Raw genomic sequence first — 26,300 nt, forward strand, 5'->3', positions numbered from 1 at the left:
TACTGCCACAAGTGTAACAATTTACAATATGAGGACTCAGATTCAAATCTTTCAGGACTTTTTGACCTCCTTCCAGGAGTGCTGGAAAACATTTAATCCCATTTGTGCAGCCCTGGCAACAAAATATCAGCACTTTATTGTACCCGGCTCTGCTAAAAATTCAGCATGAGGGTCAGTGGTCAACCTTTGCCCCTGAGAAGGTGAGCGCCTATTTGGAGTAGATATCCAGCTTGGCAGCGGCAACTGACTGACCAACTTTATAGCACCCCTTCGCTTGTGGAGTTAGAGCTCAATTTAAATTTATATTGTTGTTTAGTTTATATATGCTTTATTATTGTCATCATGCTGTAAGGGAGCTTAAAAGGGCTATTGTAAAACTGCTTTGATATTATGGAAAGGGACTAGAACTTGTGCAGTAAAACAATAATCTGTTTGGCACACGGGTGAGTTAGAGGGGAATCTCAAAGGCCTGACCTTTCCATTTTTGCTGGTTTAGGCACCTGCAGAGGTGCCTTTGGTGTAGCTTTCAATGTCTATTTAAAATCAAAACTCAGTAGTAGTTGTAGCTAAGGATATGGCGTGCTCGTGGGCCTGGAGTCTCCTTCTTTGGCTTTGTGGCGCATGACCATGCTCTGTCCTGTGAATCTGTATTGAGGGTTGCACAATTTTTGTCTTTGTTCCTTTGCTCCTTTTTTTAGGCTATAATTCTTTGGAGTTGCTGACCTGATTGTGATTCATGGAAACTTTACCTATATAGTACTTAGTATTACTTAGTTGGTTTATATTCATTGTTGCTTTGACTAAAGCAGTTATATCACATGTAGTAACAGAGACAGGGAGTGTGGGACCCCTAGGCATCCATACATAGTTACCTCCATTTTACATTTTATGCGGTGAGACTGGGGATACTATTCATTTTTGTCCTACATTCACTCACAGAAGAGTGCCAATTAAAATCCTTTTAACTTCAATGTAGTTATCGCCTTCCAGCAACACATTATTATACTTTTTTACAATTATATCATTATGTACGGTCCCTTCCTTGGAACAGATCTGACAGAGGATGTACAGGAGTCATTATCAGAAGCCTTCACTCTGTTCTCTCAACTGGTACCCCATCAATACCTGAAGGATACCACTATTGGACCTGGATTACAGAGCATTGTTAGATAAAAGTAATTTCGAGATTTGCAAGTTGAAATTACTGAAGAATGTTTCTGTACGTTCTTATTAGGGATCCATCAATTTCCAGTGTCGGAGCTGAGAGAACTGCAGTATAAATTCACATTGCATATGTATATTTGTCTATTAGATTGTAAGCTCTTTGAGGAGGGAGTGTCTTTCTTCTGTGTTTGTACAGCGCTGCGTACACTTTGTAGCGCTCTAGAAATGTTAAATAGTAGTAGTAGTATATTTCACCGCATCGTGCCTGCCATGCAGGGATTCAGTCACAAGATACTTGCCTCAAATGTGGTCAGGGTCCAGCAGCATTGGGCCACATGTTCTGGCATTGCCCCTGTATAGCTTGTTCTGGAGATCTCTGCTATTGGCACTTGCTTCCTTTTGGAACTGTACAATTACATACAATTCCTTGCTTCTCTTTGGAACTTATGTATATACTGATAATGTGCCTAAAGGCTTCAAATTGTTTCTTCAAAAGGCCTTACTCTTTGGTTTAAAAACTGTGCTCTTTTATTGGGTGAACCCTCAGGGGTCCACGTTGCAGCATTGGAGATCTTATCTTCTTTATCAGATACTTGAGCACCAGGGGGTTCACACATTTGAAGATCTAAAGGGCAAGAGGTTTCAGGAGACGTGGGAACCTGTGTGGTTGTCCTTGCCATCTAGAGCGCGTAGTTGTTTACTGAATTTTTGAGGGAATTTGTTTTCATTTTTAGGGTAACCTTACAGTGCCACCGAGGGATGCACATCAGAAAGTGTGTGTGTGTTTTGGGGGGGGGGGGGGGGGGGGTTGGCTGGAGAGTTTTGCTTGTTTAAGTTTGGTTTTTGAAAATTGTACAATGTTCCCCGGTATTATGTTTGATATTTGCTTTATAGTGTTGGAACAATAAAGATGACTTTAAACATAAACAAGAGGCAAAATACAATCTTTATTAGAAGCTTTAACAGAGGTAGCTAACAGTCCCTCTCTATTCAACTCTCCTGTAGAAGTTTCCAAAAGGTCAGTTACATTCAGATTAGCTGTTGATGACAAAATATCCATAGCATGTTCATCACTCCCAACTTTGCACTGATTTCAGCACCAATTTTTTTTAAGGCACCATATATAGAATATCCCTCATAATGTGCTTTAGCTAAATTGGGAAGTGGAATAATAGGAAGGCAAATTGAAAGTATTTGAATAAAATAGACCGCAAACATCCCTACAGCTGAAATTACACAAAAGGAAAATTAGTACATTTTAAATTGTTAGGATTCTCCACATTAATTTAAGAATACAATGTGTTAGCCTTAATACCAAATTAACAGCTTCCAATTTTGAGTGATATGCATAACACAGCTTCAGTAACAGCAGCTAGTTTGTTTCCTCTGGTATCTGCCCAGGCTTGAAGTGCTTTAGCTTTCTGGTCAGCGGTTGCTGAATGGACTTCTGGTCATAGTTTCTGGGAATAAGAAAAGATTTTTGCCTTTCCTTTGTCTACTTCTTTCATTTCTCAAATGTGTAGTCTCCTTTATCTTGAGTTCAGGCAGGCTCATAGTAGGTTGTACTGGTCTGATATGATGCTAAGGAAGGAAAAATTCTTACTTGATTTTCTTTCCTTTAGTCCTACTGAGCCAGTCCAGAAACTTGCCCTGCTTCATACTTTAGTTTATTTCCGTTAGGTGGTTTTCCTTCCTGTTGGTCTTTTTGACAGGTTTCTTCTGTGTTCAGTCTCACACGTCTCCTGATTCAGAGAAATATCTGCATGTCAGAGTATACCCCTCCTTGATTGCTGAAATTGTTAGCTGAGTGGGACTTATGGTCTCACCTTTTTAGTGGTGATCGACAATATGATCCTAAGCACAACTACTTGACTAGTCGAAATACTGAACATTCCAGGCTACATAATACCCTTAAGAGGCAAATCACTTCTTTTTCTTTTCTGTCTCCATCTTCTGGATGGACATAACCTAACGGTCTTGAACTGGTCTGGTAGGACTAAAGGAAAGAAAATTATCAGGTAAGACATAATTTTTCCATCTAAAACCTTGTTCAGTATTTCAAAGTGCTTCAAAAGCCCAGGGCTTATGCTTTTAGAGGGATTTGGGCATGGTGACCAGCAGGTTTTTTACTCCAGCATGATTTTCTTCCTACTCCTGGCATGATCCTATGCTTAAACCCTGAGTTGGTGCAAGGGTACTGGACACCCTAGACAAATCCAGCTTAGTTTTTGTGCTTGCCCTACGAACCTTGATTTACATGGGACTCCCCTGCAGTTCCTTTCCACTTCTCAAGGATGGCACTTTGAGCACGTTCAACATTATGGTCAAGGAGCCAACACTTCTTGATGTTGAACTCACAATGCATGAGATCAGCATCGGGAAGCACTAACCCTGTAACCACGTATTTTGAATGTGCTTGCATTGCTAGCCTCAAGGAGGGGGGGGGGGAGGCTGTTAGGAGTCTTACCATAGGCTCCTTCTGCCCCCTTAGACAACTACTACTATTCAACATTTCTAAAGCGCTACCAGGGTTACGCAGCACTGTATAATCTAACAAAGAAGGACAGTCCCTTCTCAAAGGAGCTTACAATCTAAAGGACAAAAAAGTGCAGTCAATCAAATTGGGGGCAGTCTAGATTTCCTGGATAGAGGTACAGTGGTTAGGTGCCGAAAGCGACATTGAAGATGTGGGCTTTGAGCAAGGATTTGAAGATGGGCATGGAGGGGGCTTGGCGTATGGGCTCAAGGAGTTTATTCCAAGCATAGGGTGAGGCGAGGCAGAAAGGGCGGAGCCTGGAGTTGGCGGTGGTGGAGAAGGGTACTGAGAGGAGGGATTTGTCCTGTGAGCGGAGGTTACGGGTAGGAGCGTAAGGGGAGATGAGGGTAGAGAGGTAATGAGGGCCTGCAGATTGAGTGCATTTGTAGGTTAGTAGGAGAAGCTTGAACTGTATGCGGTACCTGATCGAAAGCCAGTGAAGTGACTTGAGGAGAGAGGTGATATGAGCATATCGGTCTAGGCGGAAGATAAGACGGGCAGCAGAGTTCTGAATGGATTGAAGGGGGGATAGATGGTTAAGTGGGAGGCCAGTGAGGAGTAGGTTGCAGTAGTCAAGGCAGAGGTGATGAGAGAGTGGATGAGAGTTCGGGTGGTATGCTCGGAGAGGAAGGGGCGAATTTTGCTGATGTTATAGAGAAAGAAGAGACAGGTCTTGGCTGTCTGCTGGATAAGGGCAGAGAAGGAAAGGGAGGAGTCAAAGATGACTCCGAGGTTGCGGGCAGATGAGACGGGGAGGATGAGGGTGTTGTCGACTGAAATAGAGAGTGGAGGGAGAGGAGAAGTGGGTTTGGGTGGAAAGACAATGAGCTCGGTCTTGGCCATGTTCAGTTTCAGGTGGCGGTTGGACCATCCAGGCAGCAATGTCGGATAAGCAGGCTGATACTTTGGCCTGGGTTTCCGCAGTGATTTCTGGTGTGGAGAGGTAAAGCTGGGTGTCGTCAGCATAAAGATGGTATTGGAAACCATGAGATGAGATCAGCGAGCCCAGGGAAGAGGTGTAGATTGAAAAAAGAAGGGGTCCAAGGACAGATCCCTGAGAGCTCTGTTCTCTTTTAGCTAGCATGGTCTGATGATCCCTGTCAGTCTTGCTGCTTCACCCAGCCAGCTCTGCTTGTCCTTTGCCAACCCTGTCTCTGCCAGCTTTACCTTCATCTACCTACTCCTTTGCTTTTGTTCTGAAGTCTGGATGCATAGGATCCAGTCGCAAATTTTAGAGGAAGGTGGAGGAAAAAGATTTGCCTTCTGTTCTCAATCTCCCTCCCCCCATCTCACCTGTGTTTATGTTGGGAAGAGCAAGAAATCCATGAAGGAGGGGGACAGGTGAAAGATTTAAGTTTTATGAGCTTGTTTTTAATTCCAGCAAATGTTAAGGGTTCCTCAGATCCTATATCTTTTAATAAAAATTGTTGGCACTCATCTTTTATCCTCTGCTTCTTGTTTTTTTTTTTTTTAATAGATCAAATAAGATCGATCGATTTTGCTGGTTTGGATGGGTCCCAGGTCCCTGTTGAAATGAAACTGAAAATGACTTTGAAGTAGGAAGTGATTTCCATCAACTTGAAGGTGTCTCAGCTGCTGCGGTGGAAAGAGAACCACACACTCCCAAGACCTTTTCCCTTGCACTGTGTATTGGAGCTTTGCTGGCTGAGAACTGCTGACAGTTCGTGTGAAGAATCTTCCGTTTTACCTAGTGCCAGCCATGGCAGCTCCAGTTGCTACCAAGGCTGCCTGGAAACTGCGTGAGTTGTAATGCTTTTGCATTTTTCTGTTCTCTAGAGCTCACGGTCATAAAAATTAGTCAATTCTGCCTTTTCTGCTCCCATTTTCAATGTGGGGAGACACCCAATGTCTTTCTGTAAGAGGTGGCTCAGGTGTTCTTGGGAAATGAAGCCTGGCATTCTGTTTGCTCTTGTTTCATAATATAGTAGGTGGTAAAAGGAATAAAAAACAGCTGGCCCATTTGGTTTGCTTATTTACACCACTCTGCAGCTGTATAAGTTTGCCTGCTTGTAGGATATTGCTTATATCAAGTCAAGCTTTTATTCCTTCCTTCCTTTTTACCATTTTAGCTAGATGAGCATTAAGATCAAGGTCCTCTACTTAAACCAGTGGTCAGCCTTCCTTATGTCTTAACCTCTAGCTACCAGACTTGACAAGGCAGTTGCCTAAGCATCTAACCATCTAGGGACCTGTTGGCCTTGCTGGATAGTATCCAGCTACTACCCATCTGCTAGCACTGTTCAACCCATAACAGATGTTAATTAGCTTAACTTTGTTGAAATGATTATTTATTTCCCATGTACTATTCTGCACTCTTCTAGTCTATCTGTACTTAGTATGCTTCTGTCATCTGTGCCATCTTCATGTTGTACACTTTCCTCCAACTATGCTTCTTGCATTTGAAGAAGTGGCTCCTTGAAAACCAGTGCCTTAATAAATGACTCAGTCTATAAGATTTCACCAGTCTCTGTCATTTTTTTTTGCTGCTACAGGCTAACGCAGTTACTCTCTGAAAAATTTTAAGCCACCAAGAATGCTAAGTTCTGTAAAATTGGTACTATCTTGTGCTAGAAATCCCGAGATGAGACCCTGGTGCCATGAGTCATTAAACAGGGCTTCTGCCTGTGAACGAACTGATTTAGAAGTAAATAAAGAGACTTGATGAGTCATTGCTTATGTGGATGCTCTCTGAATACTAGAAGATCAGTTGACATGCATCATGGGCAGCAGCCCATCATATGGATTTTCTTAAGCAACTATCTCCTTTCGCTTTCTTTCTATGCCTTCTCATTCCAGAGCTGCTTTTCCTTTGAAAGAAGCCTGCTTCCTATTAATTTAATTAACCTTTATGGTATAAATTAATGTTCTTGGGAGATATGATTAAAAGAACATTCCATATCATCAAGCTGATCAATCCATAGACTGGTGGGTTGTGTCCATCTACCAGCAGGTGGAGATAGAGAGCAAACTTTTGCCTCCCTATATGTGGTCATGTGCTGCTGGAAACTCCCCAGTATGTTCTCTATCTCAGCAGGTGGTGGTCACACACAGCAGCAGCTCTGGCTAGGCCTCCAAGCCTAATTTTTAGGTTTTGTTGAGTGCCTGGGGTTGAGGGCTCTTCTTGAGCAAGTGCAAACCTGGTGGCGCCAGGTCCCTCCTTTTCTCCCCCCTCCCGCTGGCTCCGTTAAAAAAAAAAAAAAATTTTAAACGTCTTTAAAGGCGTTTATTTCGACGTTTATTTAAACGTTCATTGCAGCTACTCACTGGGACACCAGTTCGTTACAGCTCGGAGCGGCAAGCAGGTAATTTTACCTTTTTATAGCGGGCAGGGGGTTCCCCGATTCTTCTCCTCGTGGCATATGGCGTCGGAGGGCGAGGGCGCAAAGGGTCGCTCCCCGGATCGCTGGAGCGCTTCTAGAGGGGATGCGGGGGTATTAAAGCCTGATTCGCCCTTGTTGGGTGACAGTTTCGTGACCGATGAATGTCCCGGTCCTTCCTCCGGCGTGGCGGTTTTTCCCGCCATAAACGCCCATCCCCCGCTCCTCGCCTCCGCCATCTCGGACGGCTTCTTCGTGGGCCGCCCTTGAGGTTGGAGACATTAATGCCATGAACGCCCTTAATTTGGGCGACGGCACAAAAGCGGCTAAAGTTAAGCGCCGTTCTTCCCGCGCGGCTCCTTTGCGGAGTGTCGCGCCGGACACCATTTTGGATGCGCAGCATGTCTCTCCCCCGCTCTTGCGAGCGCCGGTTGAGGGTGCGTCTAGGGCTGTGGCCCAGGCTGCGGAAGTGCACAGTCTGGGGGGTTTCTCCCCCGAGTTTGTTTTGCTGCTGCATCAGGCCTTCCTCATGCAAAATGCTGCCCCTGCTCCCTCGTCTGGTAAAGAGGTTGAGGTTCCCAGAGGTAAACGCCCTCGGGTTGATTCCCAGGCCTTGGAGGACTTTGTCTCCTCCGATGTAGATGAGGGCAGCGTGTCTGAGGTCTCCCAACGGTCCTTTGCGGATTCCTTGGAGGAGACGGATCCCCGCTCGGATAGAGCGGATGACCCCTCTGCAGCGCGGCTTTTTAGCCCAGAGGATTTGCCCAACCTGTTGATACAGGCCATGGACACTTTGAAGATTTCCTCTCCGGAGGACGTCTCTCCCTCAGCCCCTGTTGGCTCTGCCATTATGCTGGGGACGAAGCGCCCGCCTAGAACCTTCCACGTGCATGATGCCATGCACACCTTAATTTCGGCTCAATGGGATGTCCCGGAAGTGAGCCTTAAAGTGGCTAGGGCTATGTCCCGCCTTTATCCTTTGCCTGAAAGTGAACGTGAGGCCTATCTGTGGCCTACCGTGGATTCTTTAATCACTGCGGTGACTAAGAAAACGGCTTTGCCGGTGGAAGGTGGCACGGCCCTAAAGGACGCCCAAGACAGAAGATTGGAGGCGGCCTTAAGGTCGTCCTGTGAGGCGACTGCCTTAAGTTTGCAGGCCTCGGTTTGCGGTTCCTATGTGGCCAGGGCGTGCCTGACTATGGTGCAGCGGGCTTCCCCCTCGGATCTTTCCTTGAGGGCTGATTGGCCGGCCCTGGAATCGGGCTTAGCCTATTTGGCAGACTTGCTGTATGATGTCTTGAGAGCCTCAGCTAAAGGCATGGCTCAGACAGTCTCTGCGCGGCGGTGGCTTTGGCTTAAACATTGGTCTGCTGACCACGCCTCTAAATCCCGCCTGGCTAGATTGCCTTTTAAAGGCAAGCTGCTCTTTGGGGTCGAGCTGGACAAAATCGTGACCGATCTCGGCACGTCTAAGGGCAAGAAGTTACCAGAGGTCAGGGCTCGGGCTAGTACTCGTTCCAGTACCTCCAGAGGACGGTTTCAGGTAGCCCGTCGGTACCGCCCGGGCAGGTCGGGCTCCTCTGCCCCCTCTTCCTTCAAGAGGAATTTCTCCCCCAAGCAGCATTCCTTTCGCAGAGACCGCCGTCCCGGAGGTGCTCCCTCCGGTCCTCCCCCAGGGTCTCGTACCCAATGACGGGGCCTTGGTCCACGCCCCAGTGCAGATTGGAGGACGGCTGTCCTCGTTTCGGGGCGAGTGGACCACAATAACTTCAGACGCTTGGGTGCTGGAAGTCATCAGAGACGGCTACAAGCTAGAGTTCTGCCGACCCTTAAGAGACGGGTTTGTACTCTCTCCCTGCAAGTCTCCGGTCAAGCTGTGGCAGTGCAGCAGACCTTGGACAACCTGATCCGCCTGGGTGCGGTCGTTCCGGTGCCAGAAAATCAGATTGGCAAGGGACGTTACTCCATTTACTTTGTGGTACCAAAGAAAGGAGGTTTTGTCCAGCCTATCCTCGACCTCAAAGGGGTCAATCGGGCCTTGAAAGTGTGGCACTTTCGCATGGAGACTCTCCGCTCTGTTATAGCGGCAGTGAAGGCAGGAGAGTTCTTGGCTTCCTTGGACATCAAGGAAGCGTACCTGCATATTCCCATCTGGCCTCATCCTGCGTTTTGCAGTCCTGGGACGACACTTCCAGTTCAGAGCCCTCCCTTTTTGGGTTGGCTACTGCTCCGCGGACCTTTTCCAAAGTAATGGTGGTCATAGCGGCCTTCCTGCGAAAGGCAGGAGTACAAGTCCATCCTTATCTGGACGACTGGTTGATCCGAGCCCCCTCTTATGCAGGGTGCGGCAAAGCTGTGGACCAGGTAGTTGCTCCCTGGGATGGATCATCAACTGGAAGAAGAGCCAGCTGCGCCCTACTCAGTCCCTGGAGTATCTGGGAGTTCGATTCGACACCCAAGTGGGCAGAGTGTTCCTGCCAGACAATCAGGCTCAGGTGGACTAGTTCCTAGTAGCCTCTCCTCTTCGGGCTTGGGACTATGTGCAGCTGTTGGGCTCTATGCCGGCCACGATGGAAGTAGTGCCCTGGGCTAGGGCTCATATGAGACCACTATAACTCTCTCTGCTGCAGCGCTGGACTCCGTTGTCGGAGGATTATGCTGTGCGCCTTCCCTTGGACCCAGCAGTGCGCAAGGCGCTGAGCTGGTGGCTGCAGACAGTCAAGTTGTCTGCAGGAATGCCTCTGGTGACCCCAGAGTGGATTGTCGTCACGACGGACGCCTCTTTGTCGGGCTGGGGAGCCCACTGTTTGGGAAGGACAGCGCAGGGGCTCTGGTCTCCTGCAGAGGCAAAGTGGTCTATCAACCTCCTGGAACTCAGAGCCATTCGGTTGGCGCTTTTGGAGTTCATCCCGGTACTGGCCTTGAAGCCAGTACGGGTCCTGTCGGACAATGCCACGGCTGTGGCCTATGTCTACCGCCAGGGAGGTACCAAGAGCGCCCCTCTAGCCAAGGAGGCCATGAATCTATGCCAGTGGGCGGAAGCGAACCTGGAGCAGCTTTCAGCGGCCCACATTGCCGGGGTCACGAATGTCAAGGCGGTCTTTCTCAGTCGCCATACCTTGGAGCCCGGAGAGTGGCAACTATCTGCTCAGGCGTTCTTGGACATCACGAAGCGCTGGGGCCAGCCGAGCCTAGATCTGATGGCGTCATCGGCCAATTACCAAGTGCCGCGCTTTTTCAGCAGAGGACGGGACCCTCGATCCCTGGGAGTAGATGCTCTTCTCCAACAGTGGCCGACACAAGAGCTCCTCTATGTGTTCCCGCCCTGGCCCATGTTGGGCAGGGTGCTAGACCGGGTGGCAAAGCATCCCGGCAGGGTAATCCTGGTGGGTCCGGATTGGCCCAGACGTCCCTGGTATGCGGACTTGATCAGGCTCTCAGTCGACGATCCTCTGCGGCTGTCAGTGGAGCAGGGCCTGTTACATCAGGGTCTCGTGGTGATGGAGGATCCCTCCCCCTTTGGTCTTAAGGCCTGGCTATTGAGCGGCAGCGTCTGAGGAAGAAGGGCTTCTCAGACAAGGTCATCGCCACTATGCTAAGAGCGAGGAAGCGCTCTACTTCTACTGCTTACGCCAGGGTTTGGCGTATCTTTGCAGCGTGGTGTGAAGCAGGCTCACTTTCTCCCTTCACTGCTCCAATTTCTTCAGTGTTGGCGTTCCTGCAAGAAGGTCTGGAGAAAAGCCTGTCGCTCAGTTCCCTTAAAGTCCAGGTAGCGGCTCTGGCTTGCTTCAGGGGCCGCCTGAAGGGTGCTTCCCTGGCTTCGCAGCCAGATGTGGTGCGCTTTCTCAAGGGAGTTAATCACCTGCGCCCTCCTCTGCACTCAGTGGTGCCTGCGTGGAATCTCATCCTGGTGCTAAGAGCATTGCAGAAGCCGCCTTTTGAACCCTTGTCAAGGGCATCTCTGAAAGACCTGACGTGGAAAGCAGTCTTTTTGGTGGCTCTCACTTCAGCCAGAAGAGTTTCCGAGCTCCAGGCGCTCTCATGTCGAGAGCCTTTTCTGCAGTTCACTGAGGCAGGAGTGACTATTCGCACAGTGCCTCCCTTTCTGCCCAAGATTGTTTCTCGCTTCCATGTGAATCAGCAGCTCTGTCTCCCTTCCTTTCGTAGGGAGGACTACCCAGAGGAGTATTCTGCTCTTAAATATCTGGATGTGAGGCGAGTCATCATCAGATACTTGGAAGTGACCAATGATTTCCGGAAATCGGATCACTGCTTGTCCTGTTTGCAGGTCCTTGTAAGGGTCTGCAGGCTGCTAAGCCTACAGTGGCAAGATGGGTCAAGGAAGCCATTGCAGCGGCTTATGTGGCCGCAAGGAAGGTGCCGCCTATCCAGCTGAAGGCTCACTCCACGAGAGTTCAGGCGACCTCGAGGGCAGAGGCCGGATCCGTCTCCTTGGAAGAGATATGCAAGGCGGCAACTTGGGCTTCGGCTCATACATTCTCCAAGCATTACCGTTTGACGGTGGCTGCACGGGCGGAGGCCCGGTTTGGAGCTTCAGTGTTGAGGTCAGGGATTTCAATGTCCCGCCCTGGGTGAGTACTGCTTCGGTACATCCCACCAGTCTATGGATTGATCAGCTTGATGATATGGAAGGTAAAATTATGTATAATCATACCTGATAATTTTCTTTCCATTAATCATAGCTGATCAATCCATAGCCCCTCCCACATATCTGTACTGTTTTTATTCTGGTTGCATTTCAGGTTCAAGTTTAGTCTTCAGTTACTTCAGAAAGACTTCGTGTTCAAGTTTTTTCACTTGGATTCTTCAAGAGTTGAGACGAGTTTGTGTTACAGTGAGCTGCTGCATTCCTCTCCCCCCCATTTTACGGGGCTGGATTGAGACATAAATTCTGCCGGCACTCCCTCCCGCTTCGTGCGGCTGTAGGGCAGCTTTGTACCCCTCCCGCTTCGGCGGTGTTAGGGTCAGTCAGCTCCTCCCGCGGTTGCGGTTGCAGGATAAGCCAGATCCCCCCGCATCGGCGGGTGTGGTGTCCCTCCCCCGCTCCGCGGGGATGAGCTGGACGGATTCCCCTCCCCCACTTGTGTGGGGATGAGCTGGGTTAATTCCCCTCCCCCGTTTCGGCGGTGGTGAGCTGGGCAGAGTGTCCCTTTGTGGGTGTAATTCTCTAAGTGCTGAGTCCTGCGGATGGAGCTTTGATATCGACATACTGAGGAGTTTCCGGCAGCACATGACCACATATAGGGAGGCAAAAGTTTGCTCTCTATCTCCACCTGCTGGTAGATGGACACAACCCACCAGTCTATGGATTGATCAGCTATGATTAATGGAAAGAAAATTATCAGGTATGATTATACATAATTTTACCTTATATCTCCCCTCTCCTGTCCTCTATCCAAAGAATATGTATTGAGACTGGACCACTCGCATCAGGTTTATTACCTTTCGAAGGTGTGGTCTCCAGAATTGCACACCGTACTCCAGATGGGTCTCACCAGAGACTAATACAGGTGTAATATCACCTCCTCCTCTCTGTTGGCCATTTCTTTTTCTGTGCACTCGGGCATCCTTCTAGTTTTTGCCCACCACCTTTTCTACCTGCTTGGGCACCTTAGTGTCATCAGATACAATCACTGCCAGGTCCTGTCAAGTTTTTTATTTATTTGATACATTACCTTATAGTTTTCTAATAGGCTGTTTGATAAATACCGTCTTTGTTTGGCTTTCATATTATATACAGGTACTTCTCTGTCCCTAGAGGGATCACAATCTCTTAAGTTTTTGTACCTTGAGCAATGGAAGGTTAAGTGACTTGCCTGGCTCCCCTGGTTTATTTATTTATTTGGATTTTGCTCACACCTTTTTCAGTAGTAGTTCAAGGTGAGTTACATTCAGGTACATTGGGTATTTCTCTGTCCCAGGAGGGCTCACAATCTAAGTTTGTACCTGAGGCAATGGAGGGTTGAGTGACTTGCCCAAGATCACAAGGGAATTAAACCAGTCACCTCATTCTCAGCCCACTGCACTAATCATTAGGCCACTCCTCCCCCTGTCTATGCAGTTCACATACAGTATAAATTAAAGAAAAGGAAAATTTGCGATTGGCCAAAGAATAGAGGAAAGAGGAGTCTTGCTCTTGGCAAATCTCAGGCTCCAACACCATACTGGTGCTGATCTAATAGATCGTCAATGAACACGTCTTATAGATTCAAAGGCCTTTAACCCACCTTAAATTTGTTATAAGAAGGTTCCGTTTTAAGATGTAAGAGAAGAGAGTTCCAAAGGTTAGGTGCAGTAACACAGAATATCGAGTAATGGATAGTGTTCAAACTAATAATTCTAAAAGACAGAATTGCTAATAGATTCTGTTGAGGAAGATCTGTGTGTGTGATGGACAAAGTGGTGTTAAATAGTGAAATAAGAAAAGAGGTTTACAAGAGTGCAATATTTTATGAACTAGGGAGAGAATCTCATATGATATCGACAGCCAGTGCTCTGCCTTCAATTTTGGTGAGACTCTCAAATTGGTAGGCACCAACAATTAATTTAATGTCAACATTTTGAATCAGTCATAGGCATTTGAGATCAGATGCACGTAGTCCCTGAAATAAGGTGTTTAAGTAGTCTAAATTATTTAACACAAAGGTATATATCTCTATATGCATTTCTCTCTCGTCCAGGAGTTTACTTAATGAACAAATCACCTTTAATTTGGGAAAACAAAATCACTAATTGTAGATGAAATGTGAAGGTGATAATGTAAGATTCTGATCAAAACTAACCCTACAGCCCTTATGATTATGCTGCATTGGTGCTTTGGAAGAACTGTTTTGAAAAAAATTGGTGATAAGTATTATACAATGACAATCTAGATTGCAGCAGTATATTGTTAAATGATTGAGACAATTTGGTATGTTGTCCTCTCACAAGTAACCTGGTTTCCAGTCTCTGCTTGGAAATTGAAATGTTTTGGAGTTGAAGATATTTTTGAATTATAAGTTAATGAGTGACTCCAAATTTTTTTTTATAAAACAACATAAAGTGTTTTGGTGTAGCTCTTACTCGTGACACAATAGTGCAGGAGGAATAATAGGGCTTTATAATTCTGAGGTCCTTTTTTTTTTTTCCTCCACTTTTTGTATTTGATAGTAAGACTGGTACAGTTTACTTCTTGAGCTATATTTTGTTTAGTTTTCTGGTTTTGATACAACTTTTCTCCTTTTAGTTATTTGATCAAAAAATAATTTCCTGTTTGTCCAGATGAACTAAGGAGATAAGCTATTTGAAGCGCTCTGGTATGGTATTTCTTCCATCGGTGTTCATAATGGCAGAGCTGAATTTTCATAAGAAGGGTTTTGTCGTGCTTTTCTGTTAGTCTGAGAAAACTTTGAACTGGAACAAGCTTATTAAGAGAGGTAGAAAATGAAGTATTCGAAACGTGTACCTTCTGGTCTAGTGGTAAAGAGGTAAATTGATCCAAGCATGGGTGAAAGGCTTCAGGGATGATCGAAGGTAGATTCTAAAATACCTGCTGACTGCATTGGGATAATCAAGCAAGTAGATAGAATGTAGTGCGTGATCTGGCCATGGAAGTAGGTGTATCAGCATATTGCTCAGAGGTACTTCACCCTCTATACTGTACCACTCCCTTGGAGTTTTGCAGCTCAATCAATGACCCTGTATTTTTTTTAAGCATTAAATATTAGCTGCTGAATTCTACACCATACTTAAAGCTTTGCTGAATTTTTATCTGCACCTTCTAGGATGTCTATGCTTGTAGATTTTGATATCATCCACAAAGGGACCTACCTTTCCCAACAGCCTTTCCACAGCGTCTCTTAAGAAAACTTTAAAAAGAATTGGATTGAGCCAGTCCCCACAGTATACCACTGGAAATGTCTCTATCCTTGGAGTGAACAGTTAATTAACACTAACCTTTGTCACCTCCCACTCAAGTTTCTAACCTAGTCACTTTAGGACCAATACCAAGGGCACTCAATTTACTTATAAGCTGACTAAGCAGAACTGTGTTAAAGTCCTTGTTGAACTACCTAAGTACACCACATCTAGTATTTTCTCCTGATCCAACTGGTCACCCAGTTAAAGAAATCGATCAGATTTGTCTAACAAGATCTACTTTTTGTTAAAGCATACTGCTTTGTATGTCTAATCTGTTGGATTCCAGAAATTGTGCTATCCTCTTTTTTAGCAGTATTACGATTTAATTCACTCGCATCAGAGGCCATTATAACCAGCCTGTTATTTCGGCTTCTACATCTGCTTAACTCCTGTCCTATGGGACCACTCCCAAATCTAAAGAAGCTAATGTTGAAGGAACTTCCCTAAGTTCCTTCAGTTCCCTTGTATGTATCTCTTCCTGCTCTTCTCTAGCTTATTCTTTCTGCACTCCCTCCTGCCACTCTTTTCTCAATCCTCCCTTGTTTTTATCCCCCCTCTTTGTTCCTGCCTTCTTCCCTTCACCTTCCCTGATGTTTTTTCTCCAGTTCCCCTCATTCATTTTCTTTCTATCCTACTTCTTCCCTCTTTCTTTTTTTTACCTCTTATTCAGCCTGACATTTTACAGGGACAACAAATAGTGTTGAGAAGTGGGGATTAATATTTTTCTGTTTTATCTCACTTCCCTGTTCTGCTTCCATTCACAGAAGAGATTGTGGCTCATTCCAGCAGTGTGTCAGCTGTGGTTTTAGGGAAGAGTTCAGGAAGGCTGTTGGCTACGGGAGGGGAGGACTGCCGTGTCAACCTGTGGTCTGTGAACAAGCCAAATTGTGTTATGGTAAGAGATTACTTTGCTGCTTAACCTTTTGGGCACTAGAAAACTATATGTTGAGCAGTGTTGGATCAGTGCCATTTGTAGATTTTATAATAGGGTCTTAAATAAAAATGTGAGTTTTTTTTTAAGTATAGGCACACATGTGCTTTTATGAAATAGGTTCCCAGAATTAGCCCCAATATTTCACTGTTGCACAGGGGAGGTTGTGGAGGGATGCAAGGCCATGTGCAAACTCATTGCAAGGCCTTATTTGCAAAAATCAGCAGATGATTAAAAACTGGGCTGAAAGGTGGGACTGTATGTGAAAAACACACTTGTTCAGTGTAGGTTTGGCCCTGCTCTTGCACCAATCTATACCTATTCTGAGACAGGTGCAAGTACGCATGTATTCTGTGTATGCACAATGTATTTTATAAAGTACGTGTGCACATCACAGTACTGCTCCTGGGAATGTTTACATGTAGATGTGTACAAGAACTGTTAGTATGTGTATTAACCAGTGCAATTTTATGATGTCCATATTTGCATGTGCAAAGTGTAGTTTACATAATTATCCCATAATGTATAAGTAGTGTTCATATAGATATTGACACCAGGTATTGCTTCTTGTGTAGCCTGTTTTATAGTAACCTGTATGTGTCGGTATCCCCTTCAAAATGTTATCAAACTGTCAGCTTAAAAAAAAAGAAGTAAATTTAGTCTGAACAGTTTTTCTCCAAACTCTGCCCTCTAGTGCACAGCCTGAAAGCAGGTCCTCGAACTGTTCACTGAGTGTGGCTAATTAAAAGGGATACTAGAAGAAATCTAATAAATATGTTTTGGCTTTCAGACTGTCATAATCTTTCCACTTTCCTCAGCTCTTTGAGCCATGCACAAGAAAACAGAACATGTAATCTTGATTGGCATGGTTTATCTATAGTTTCTGCCTGTTTTCAGACTCCTGTCCAGATTAACTACTTCTTCTTTGCAGAGTTTAACAGGTCACACAACACCAGTAGAGTCAGTCCGATTTAATGCTTCTGAGGACCTCATTGTAGCAGGGTCCCAGTCTGGTTCCCTTCGAGTATGGGACATGGAAGCTGCCAAAAGTAGGTGCCTTTTTTTTTCTTTTCAGGAATAATGGGCAGAGAATACAGAAAATTACACACAAACTAGCCACTTTCATGTACAACAAGATGCTAGTATGTATGTTTCCATTTGCTATGCCACCTTCTGTAGTCAGATATGAAGGTGGTTGCTAAACCTTTATCCCGTATAATCCAATTTTGTTATACTGATCACTCGCAGAACATGCTCTGTGTTCAGTCTGAAAGAAGAATTATGGAACAATTTAAAAAGCAATTAAACTCTTTGGTTGCTTAGTATCTTCACACCTTTTGTCATAGCAAACCCAAATTAACTCAATTTCAAAAACATGCCTTCCTATAATAAGGTAAATAGTACTCATTTTGCATAATTAAGCTGAGTGAAATATTCCTGCATGAAGAGTCAAGCGGTTTCTGTTTGCCATTTAATTTGAAGCAAGGGTCTAAGGCACTGTATGTTTTTGCAGTATTTGTCTAAATTTCATGCATAACACTAACTACAACAGTGTTAAGTCAGTTTAGCTGTGTAGGTTTGGGCTTTTTTTGAAGTGGCTTAACTGCTTCTGGAGGATGATTGAGCTGTGAAGCAGGTGGCCTCATGATGGAAAGTACCAAAATGAGAGACACTGGATAAGGAAGCTTGTTCATAGCCAATACATGTGTTTCACATTTTTAGACATGAGGCTCCATTGATACTGGATTGGCTAAATGTCCTTGTTTAACATCTTCATCAGAATAGTCCAGAACCTACGGGTATACCTACCCACTAGCAGATGGAGAAAAAGAAGTAAAAGTCCTGTGTACTTTGCCTAATAAGGGCACTATGCAGCCTTAAAACTTCAGTATTTCTCTGTCTCCAGTAGATGATGACAGTCAGACAATGCAACTCCTGGATTGATTACTGAGGCAGCTCCTGAGCCAGCTAGATAACTGGGCTTTAATTGAGTGGATGGGTGGGGGTCTCTCTGGAGGTCTTGAGCTAAAAAAAAAAAAAGCGTGAACTACAGCACAGGAGCAGCTCAGAGGAGTCCTTCACTCGCCTATCCCTATCTCTTGCTGGTTCCTTTTTTCCCCCCCTCTTGGCAGAATTTGAGTGTTTTGTTTTTAACAAAGGTAGGTGCTCCAACCTAAATGCCTTCAAAAAATGGTGCTTCCACCAGGAACAGACTTGCGGCCTAAATCTGAGCTTTCAGACCCTGCTATTCATGATGAGTCCCACCTCTGAATCACAGTGTAGGTCAACGTTCTCACATCCTACCACAGTGCTGTATTCTGAAGTGAACTGCAGAATACAGCACTGTGGTAGGATGTGAGAACATTGACCTACACTGTGATTCAGGGGTGGGACTCATCGTGAATAGCAGGGTCTTAAAGCTCAGATTTAGGCCGCAAGCCTGTTCCTGGTGGAAGCACCATTTTTTGAAGGCATTTAGGTTGGAGCACCTACCTTTGTTTAGAGGAGTAGCCTGCGCACCTGGGATAATTTTGTGGGCCATGTTCAGAATGTAAGCCCCTGTGGAACACACACCAAGTTACTCCTCTTATACCTGTTGGAGTCTGTCTGGGCTGGATGTCTCTAATGCCAGACTCTTTCAAGCCCCGATCATGGGGTGAGCTCACGGACAAGTATTTTGTTAGCTTTGGGACAGGAGAGCGCTGTTTTTAGGGACGTGCATTCAGACTTGTGGTAAAAAGCACAGAGAGGACATCAGTTTAAAATTCAGCTTTCCTGCAGCAGCTCCAACCATAAAACCCTTACTAGTGGAGACCAGCTCTCTTTTGGCTCCCAAAAGGAACTCCTGTTTGCTTCAGAGGTTTCCAGAGTACTGTAGGAACCCTGGGAGCAGGGTTTCTTTCTTTCTGCTGAAACTTGTATGGTTCTTTTTCGTCTTATTTTTACCACCCCAAGGGAACTTAGAGCAGTGAGAACTTTCCCTCTGTTTTCAAGTCTGGAATACTTAGTAAAGCAGTGAAATTGATTGGATATCCTGGTTGAGGGAAAGTCTCTTAATCATGTCAGCCATGACCTTTATCCTTTAGGACCAGAGCTTAGTTCTGTAGAGCAATTAAACAGGCTTGTCCAAGTTCAGTCTTTGAGGGCTGCAAGCAGACCAGATTTTCAGAATATACCTAATTAATATGCATCTTAGAATAAGTTTCTAATAAAGGAAAGAAAAAGTTTAAACTGGAAATAGTTACTGTATGTAGTGATTAGTATTGTGTATAACTAGGTTAAAATAATTTTGTACTCATTAGAAGGAGAGGAGTAATTAATATGCATGAGAGATTTAAATGCCAACAACATCCATTGTATACAGATTTCTCTTGTGCATATTTGCTAGGGATATCCTGAAAACGTGGTCTGCTTGCAGCTCTTGTGGACTGAACTTTGGCAAGCCTGGACTAAAACATAGGAAACTCCCACTAGGTGAAGGGAATACTCTTTCTGAAGTCTAACCTGTAAACAAGCAAAATGTGTTTAACAGGGAAGGGTAAAGCCTCCCATGTTCCAAGATTCTATACAACAAACAGGGGCCACCATAATAGGATCTGGTAAATGTCCATTACACATCTCGTTAGCAACACACTTGCGGCACCCAGCATTCTCTTGACGACTACACCATAAACAGAAACCCACAGAGATAACCAGTAAACATCTTCTAACACACATAAGTTGTGCTTCTATAAAATTACAGCCGGATCAGGAATCCCCACCATCCCTTCATCTCCCTTTGCTCCCCCTAAAGTCCTCACCTCAACCCCACAACCACAACCCACCTCATCTTGCAACATTAATTTTCTGTACCAAATTCGTATTCCAGTGGAGGAGTGGCCTAGTGGTTAGCGTGGTGGACTTTGGTCCTAGGGAACTTGGTTCAATTCCCACTGCAGGCACGGGCAGCTCCTTGTGACTCTGGGCAAGTCCCTTAACCCTCCATTGCCCCAGGTACAAATAAGTGCCTGTATATATGTAAGCCGCATTGAACCTGCTATGAGTGGGAAAGTGCGGGGTACAAATGTAACTAAAATAAAATAAAAAAATAACTCTGCTGAAGGAAAGAACTCCATGTTACTTAATTATTCCTGGAGGCCTTAGGCATAGTGATTCTCTAAGGACAAGTAGGCTGTCATTCTGACTGATGGGTAATGTCATTCAATAGAGCCCGGCACAGTAACCACCCAGCAAATTCCTAGAAGTGTTAATGTTGCACCATGAATGTGCGTGTCTCTGTGGGAATAGGCCAGTTTGTTTTCTGTAGCTTTGAGAATGAAACTCCAAGAGAAGGGTGACAGGGCAGTCAGAATAAATGTCCTCGGAGAACACCTGTCGACAGATGAGTAACTTCACTTTCTCTGAGAACAAGCAGGAAGTCATATTCTTACTAATGGGCGTCCCTAGCTATCAGGCTGCCTGAAATAGAGGGGAATAAAGAGGCTGCAACAGGCAAGGCCCAATGGGGAAAAAAAAATATATATATATTTTGGACAGCCTGAAAAAGAGCAAAAGGGCCAGGGGTGGAGTTGTAGTCTAGGCCCCAAATTAATTCTGAAGGACTGTCTGACTAAACTGACTCGCATTGGGAGTAGTGAGATGTGAAAGTATGGCCTAATGTCCACTTACAACTAGAGACTGACTGAAACTTTTTTTTTTTTTCTCCAGTTTCGGCTGAAACCGAAACTGCGGCTGAGTGTATTGCCTGGTTTCAGCTCAAATCAAAAAATAAAGTTTGATTGTGTGACTATGAACCAGTGTGGTCCACTGGGGGATTTTGGAGCTTATAGTCAGCAGTGTTTCGCTAAACCCACAGGAGATTACTCTCCAGTCCCAGGAACTGCATGTACAGGCTGACAACTGGGATAGCCATTTTAACAGACTTCTCAACAAGTCTTGCATGTTTAGGTTCCCAAGTCAATGCCAATGTAGTTAAATATCCTCTGAGACAGGAACTTGGTTAGAACATGTAAAACAAAATCATGATTACCAGCTTTTTATACTTACCCAAACTGTGCACCAATAACAAAAGAAAGTAACATTGTCCTGGCCCAGTACTGGAAATCTTCTCTGATGACTCCATTGGAAGAGGTAGATGGAGTGTTTACAGATTATGGTGGCCATGGAAGTCTTGACTGCTGCCAGGTTGAACAAGGGATATAAGAAATTATCCTCTTGGGACCGTGTTTCTTTTTGTCTTAAGGCTGTCTTTCCTTGTGTTGGGGGAGGGGTATATAAGGGGTTTCTTTGGGGTTTCACTTAGTCATGCCTTTGTAGCCCTTCACCCTAGACAATCCGGTTTTAGAAGGCATTTCAGTACTGAAACTATTATGGCAGCCCTCCTCAGTGAACTTCATACTCATTTCGAAAATCACAAAATTATTCTAGCGGTCTCTGTTGACCTATCAGCAGCGTTTGATCTTGTCAATCATTCCATGTTACTTTCTCATCTGGCGATTCTTGGACTCTCTGGAAAGATTCTATTGTGGTTTACCTCTTACCAACTGTTCTTTTCAGGTTCAGATCTCTGACACTATCTCTTCGAAACAGAAATTAGACTGCGGTGTCTCACAAGCATCTATCCTTTCACCTCTACTTTTCAGTCTTTTTCTAGGCCCCCTTGCCTCTCTGATACAGTTTTTTGGTATTTCAATTCACATTTATGCAGTCATCTTTTTACTTTTTCCTACTTCCACTTTATCTCTTTCTCTTGGACCCCTACAAGTTTGTTTGGATTCTGTCGCACTTTAGTTAAAGAAACACCAACTAGTCCTTAACCCAGATATCACCATGAAGAACCAGCAAGCCATGGTTTTAACACCTCCTTCGGGCCCTGTCCACCTATTTGGAACTCCATTACTCCAGGTCCTAGTTTTCGATATCTTGGGGTCATCCGAGGTTCTTTGCTGTATTTTCTGCCACAGATTTCTTCCTTTTGTGAAAGTCAGTTTTCTAAGTTTTTGGAGATTAAGAACTATTCGTCATTATTTGACTTAAATCAACTACGTGCTCTTATTTTATCCCTATTCACATCTTGTTTAAATTGTTGCAACGTTATTTATTCCAGTTTACCTCAATCTGCATTAAAGAAACTTCAGACTTTACAAAACACAGCAATTTGCCTACTCTGTAATGCACACAGTTACGACAATCTCTTCCTTGTTACAGCAGTTTAATTGACTACCGGTTCAACAGCGTATTGCATTGCCAGTCTCACTTTTAAGGCTCTTCGTTATGGCTCCCCAGACTACCTCTCGTGATTCCCTATTCCCCAGTACGAGTCTTCCGTTCAGTTAATGACCATGGTTCGATTCTCCCAAATTGGCTTACTAGACAATCTGTGTTTTTCTTTCAGGCACCTCATGTAAGGAATAATCTCCTGTTGTCCTTCCGTAGCTCTACATTATTAAAACAATTCAAATCTCAGCTACCCAAGCTTTTGGAATTCCAGGTAAATGAGGTTTGCCTACTTACCTTTTTTCTATCGCCCACCCTTTTGTTTCTGCCCCCTTTATATTTGAACTTTTCCCCTTCCTTTCTATTCCCTCTCACTTCCTTTGTGTGTGTTCTATTATAGAGTGAATGACTGTTCTTTCCTTTTAAACAGTGGAGTTCCTTTTCCCTTTCCTATTTGTGTTTTTGTATGTAAACCGCTTAGCTCTGCCTGGCTAGTCTAAGTGGTATAGAAAGTACCAATTAGTTATAAACTATTCTCTGGGATGCACAGATGAAGAAGACCCCTCTTTCTGTGCAGGTTTTACCAAAGAAGGTGGATTTCATGTATTGAATCCAGATGGCTCTCAGATTCGAGAAGGCCCAGTTGTCACACCACTCCTTGGTGGTCGAATCTGCTCTCAAAAGAGCTAGGAGTTCAGGTCTCATGCTTCAGCAACCCCAGGCAGAGAGACTTGGCCCTAGATTCCTTTGGGAGGAAATTTTATCAGGCCTCTATACTAGTCTTTTGCATATAGGACTACCAGCTCTACACAACAATTATTTGCAGTCTTTGGTCTGCAGTGTACTAGACTTTGCAGATGCTGTTCCACAGTAGCAGGCTGCTGAACGTTGTCAGCTGGCCAAGAAGCAGAAGGAGTGTCAAACATTTGGCCAGGGGCACATACAATACTTTTGACATTGGGTCCAGACTCTCCACTTCAGGAGCGGGGATGCTCAGCGTCTCATGGCTGCATGTCTCTGACCTTTAACCTGCGGTTCAGGAAAGGCTAGTGCACGTATGTCACCAGGGAGATAATCTTTTTGGAGACAAGGTGGAAGAGCTGACCTTGTCAAAAAACACACTGATAGCTTCCAGTCTTTCCTAGCAGCCAACTTCTATGTGGTCCTCTACTAGGAGGATTTATGGTGGGCCTTGAAGAAGTACCTATTGCTGTAAAAAGTGTAGGTTTACTACTTCAGCCCATCCCCAGTAGCAGCCCCAGACACAATGCCTGCTCCCCAGTCAAAAGCAGGGGCAAGCTTTTGACTGGCTCCAGAGAAGCATAGCTGCAGTCAAAGTATTCGTTCCGGACAACCTACTGGTAAGGGAGTGACTGAATTTTTGCCAAGAAATGTGGCCTCTTATAACCTCTGATTGGTGGTACTCCAAATAGTCCAAGCGGGATATGCTGTCAATTGGCAACAAACATCACCAAATTGCACACCATGAGTGTCTCGTCTTGCTGCTCAGCACAAGCAAGTACTTGAAGGGGAACTGTCTGCTCTTCGCCAGACCCACACAGTCGAGCTGTTCCACCAGAGCAGGAAGGACAGGGAGTCTATTCCAGGCCCTTCCTCATCACCAAGAAAATGGAAGGATTTCTCCCTATCCCTAGACCTAAGGGCCCTGAACAAATATTTGGTCAAGGAAGTTCAGGATGGTTTCCCTGGGCATCCTTTTCCCTATGATGCAGAAAAACAATTGTCTATGCTCTCTGGATTTAAAGGATGCATATTCACACCAAGATAACTTCCTAGTCACAGAAGTACCTCGGATTTATAGTAGGGAAGCACAACTTTCAGTACTGTGTTCTGCCATTTGGCCTCTCATTCGCACCCAGGGTCTTCACTAAATGTCTTGCAGTAGTTGCAGTGTAGCTACACAGACAGGGAGTGCATGCGTTTCCCTACTTGGATGATTGGTCAAAAGCACGTTGCAGGAGGGTGCTCAGAATTGATGCAGAAGACTATCTGGGTGTTGGAGCTACTAGGGTTTGTAATCAACTACCCAAAGTTTCATCTCCAACCCATTGAACAATTGGAGTATATAGGGGCTCTACCAAGCACAGTGCAAGCTAGAGCCTTCCTCCTGTAGGATTGAGCGATTTGTTCTAATGTGAATTGCTGACCAGATTTGCAGCAGCCAGCAAGTATATTCTCAGTATCTGTTGAGATTGCCAGGCCACATGGCCTCAACAGTGCATGTTGCCCTGTTGGCATGACTCCATTTCAGGAGAGCCCAGTGGCCCCTAGCTTCTCATCAGGCCACTGGGAATCTGGGTGATGTCATCCAGGTCACACCGCAGCTCAAGCAATTGCTGTGCTGGTGGCTAATTTGGTCCACGGACTACCATTCCAAGTTCTGCTGCCCCGAAAAATCTTGACCACGAATGCGTCCAACCTGGGCTGAGGGCCTCATGTAGATGGGCTTCACACTCGGTGGACTTGGTCCTTCCAGGAGCAGTCTCCACATCAATGTCCTGGAACTCTGGACAATATGGAACACAAAAGCTTTCAGAGATTGGCTGATAAATTATTCTAATTCAAAAGACAGTTGGGTTACAATGTATTTTTACATAAGCAAGCAGGGTTGTATGGGCTTGTATCCCTTGTATCAGGAAGCAATTTGGGATGTGGCAGTGGGCTCTAACAATATGGTGCTCAGAGCCACATAGCTAGCAGGTAAAGACAATTATCTGGTGACAGATTGAGCAGAGTCATGCAACCACACAAGTGGTCTCTCAATAGGGGCATAGCCCGTGAGATCTTCCGAGTGTGGGGCACCCTCATGTGGGATATCTTTGCCACTCACCTGAACAACAAAGTCCCTCAGTACTGCTCCAGGCTCGGGTCACCCGATAGACTAACATCAGATGACTTGCACCTGCATTAGAGGGAGGGGGAGGTTCTACTGCATGTTTATCCTCCTATTCCTCTAGTAGGAAAGACATTTTGAAACTCGAGCAAGATCAAGGATCTTGCTAGCATTGTACTAGCTGAGGCGGCTCTGATTCGCTCTGCTTCTGGAGTTGTCCTCCGAAGATTCGTGGAGATTGGACTGTTTACCGACCCTCATATCACAGAACGAGAGGTCCCTTCTGCATCCCAACCTCTAGACCCTGGCCCTCACTACCAAGATGTTGAGAACATAGAATTCGCCTCCTTGCAGCTACCTGAGGGTGTTTCCAGAATTTTGCTGGTTTCTAGGAAAGATTCTAATAAGAGGTGTGATTCTTTTAAATGGAGAAGGTTTGCCGTCTGGTGTGAAGGCAAGACTGTAGATCCACTTGTCCTACACAAAGTTCTTGAGTACCTCCTACACCTCTTTGAGTTTGGTTTAAAAACCACTAAGGGTTCACCTCTCCAATTAGTGCTTATCATACTCGTGGGGAAGACAAGGTATCTCTGTACAGCCTCTAGTTGTTTGCTCTATGAGAGGTTTGATGTTGACAAAGCCCCCCGTCAGACTTCCCGCAGCGTCTTGTGATCTTGATGTCATCTTCACCCAGCTGATAAATGCTCCTTTTGATCCACTAGACTCCAGTTAACTGAAGTACCTGACCTTAGAAGGTCCTGTTTTTTGGTGATAGTCACTTCAGCTCACAGAGTGAGTGAGCTTCAGGACCTAGTAGCTGATCTCCTTTAATTTCATCATAACAAGGTAGTCCTTCATGAACATCCTCTTAAGATAGTGTCGAAGTTCTATCTTAATTGGTTAATTGTTCTTCTAACATTCTTCACAAAACCACTTGCTCATCCTGGTGAAAGTGCACTACATACCTTTAGACTGCAAGCAAGCTTGAGTGGACTAAAGCCCAAAGACAGTCCGCCCAGCTTTTTGTTTCTTTTGATCTCAACAGGATGGGGACAGTCATTGGTAAGCGTACTTTATCCAGTTTGCTAGCAGATTGTATTCACTTCACTTATGCCCAGGCAGGGCTGATTCTGGAGAGTCTTGTCATGGCTCATAATATCAGAACCATGCCTGCGTTTGCAGCCCACTTGAGATCAGCCTCCATTGAAGAGATTTGCAAGGCTGCAACATTTACATCTCGTTCCTGCCTCAAGCAAGATACCTGACACAACTGTCGGTTTGGTCAAACAGTCCTGCAGAATTTGTTTGGTGTCTAGAATCCAATGTCACCCTCCTATGGCC

General features: G+C 45.1%; 1 protein-coding gene across 1 annotated transcript in view; it reads left to right on the forward strand.

The window, feature by feature from the left end:
- KATNB1 (katanin regulatory subunit B1) overlaps positions 1-26,300 on the forward strand; it is a 324,176-nt gene that overhangs the window by 24,447 nt on the left and 273,429 nt on the right. The window contains exons 3-5 of the mRNA XM_030203568.1: positions 5,178-5,460; positions 15,723-15,853; positions 16,821-16,938. Coding sequence (XP_030059428.1) covers positions 5,421-5,460; positions 15,723-15,853; positions 16,821-16,938 — 289 coding nt within the window. The 5' untranslated portion in view covers positions 5,178-5,420. The remainder of the gene's footprint in view (positions 1-5,177; positions 5,461-15,722; positions 15,854-16,820; positions 16,939-26,300) is intronic.

The sequence above is a fragment of the Microcaecilia unicolor genome, chromosome 5, assembly GCF_901765095.1.
Source record: "Microcaecilia unicolor chromosome 5, aMicUni1.1, whole genome shotgun sequence".
Classification (NCBI taxonomy): Eukaryota; Metazoa; Chordata; class Amphibia; order Gymnophiona; family Siphonopidae; genus Microcaecilia; species Microcaecilia unicolor.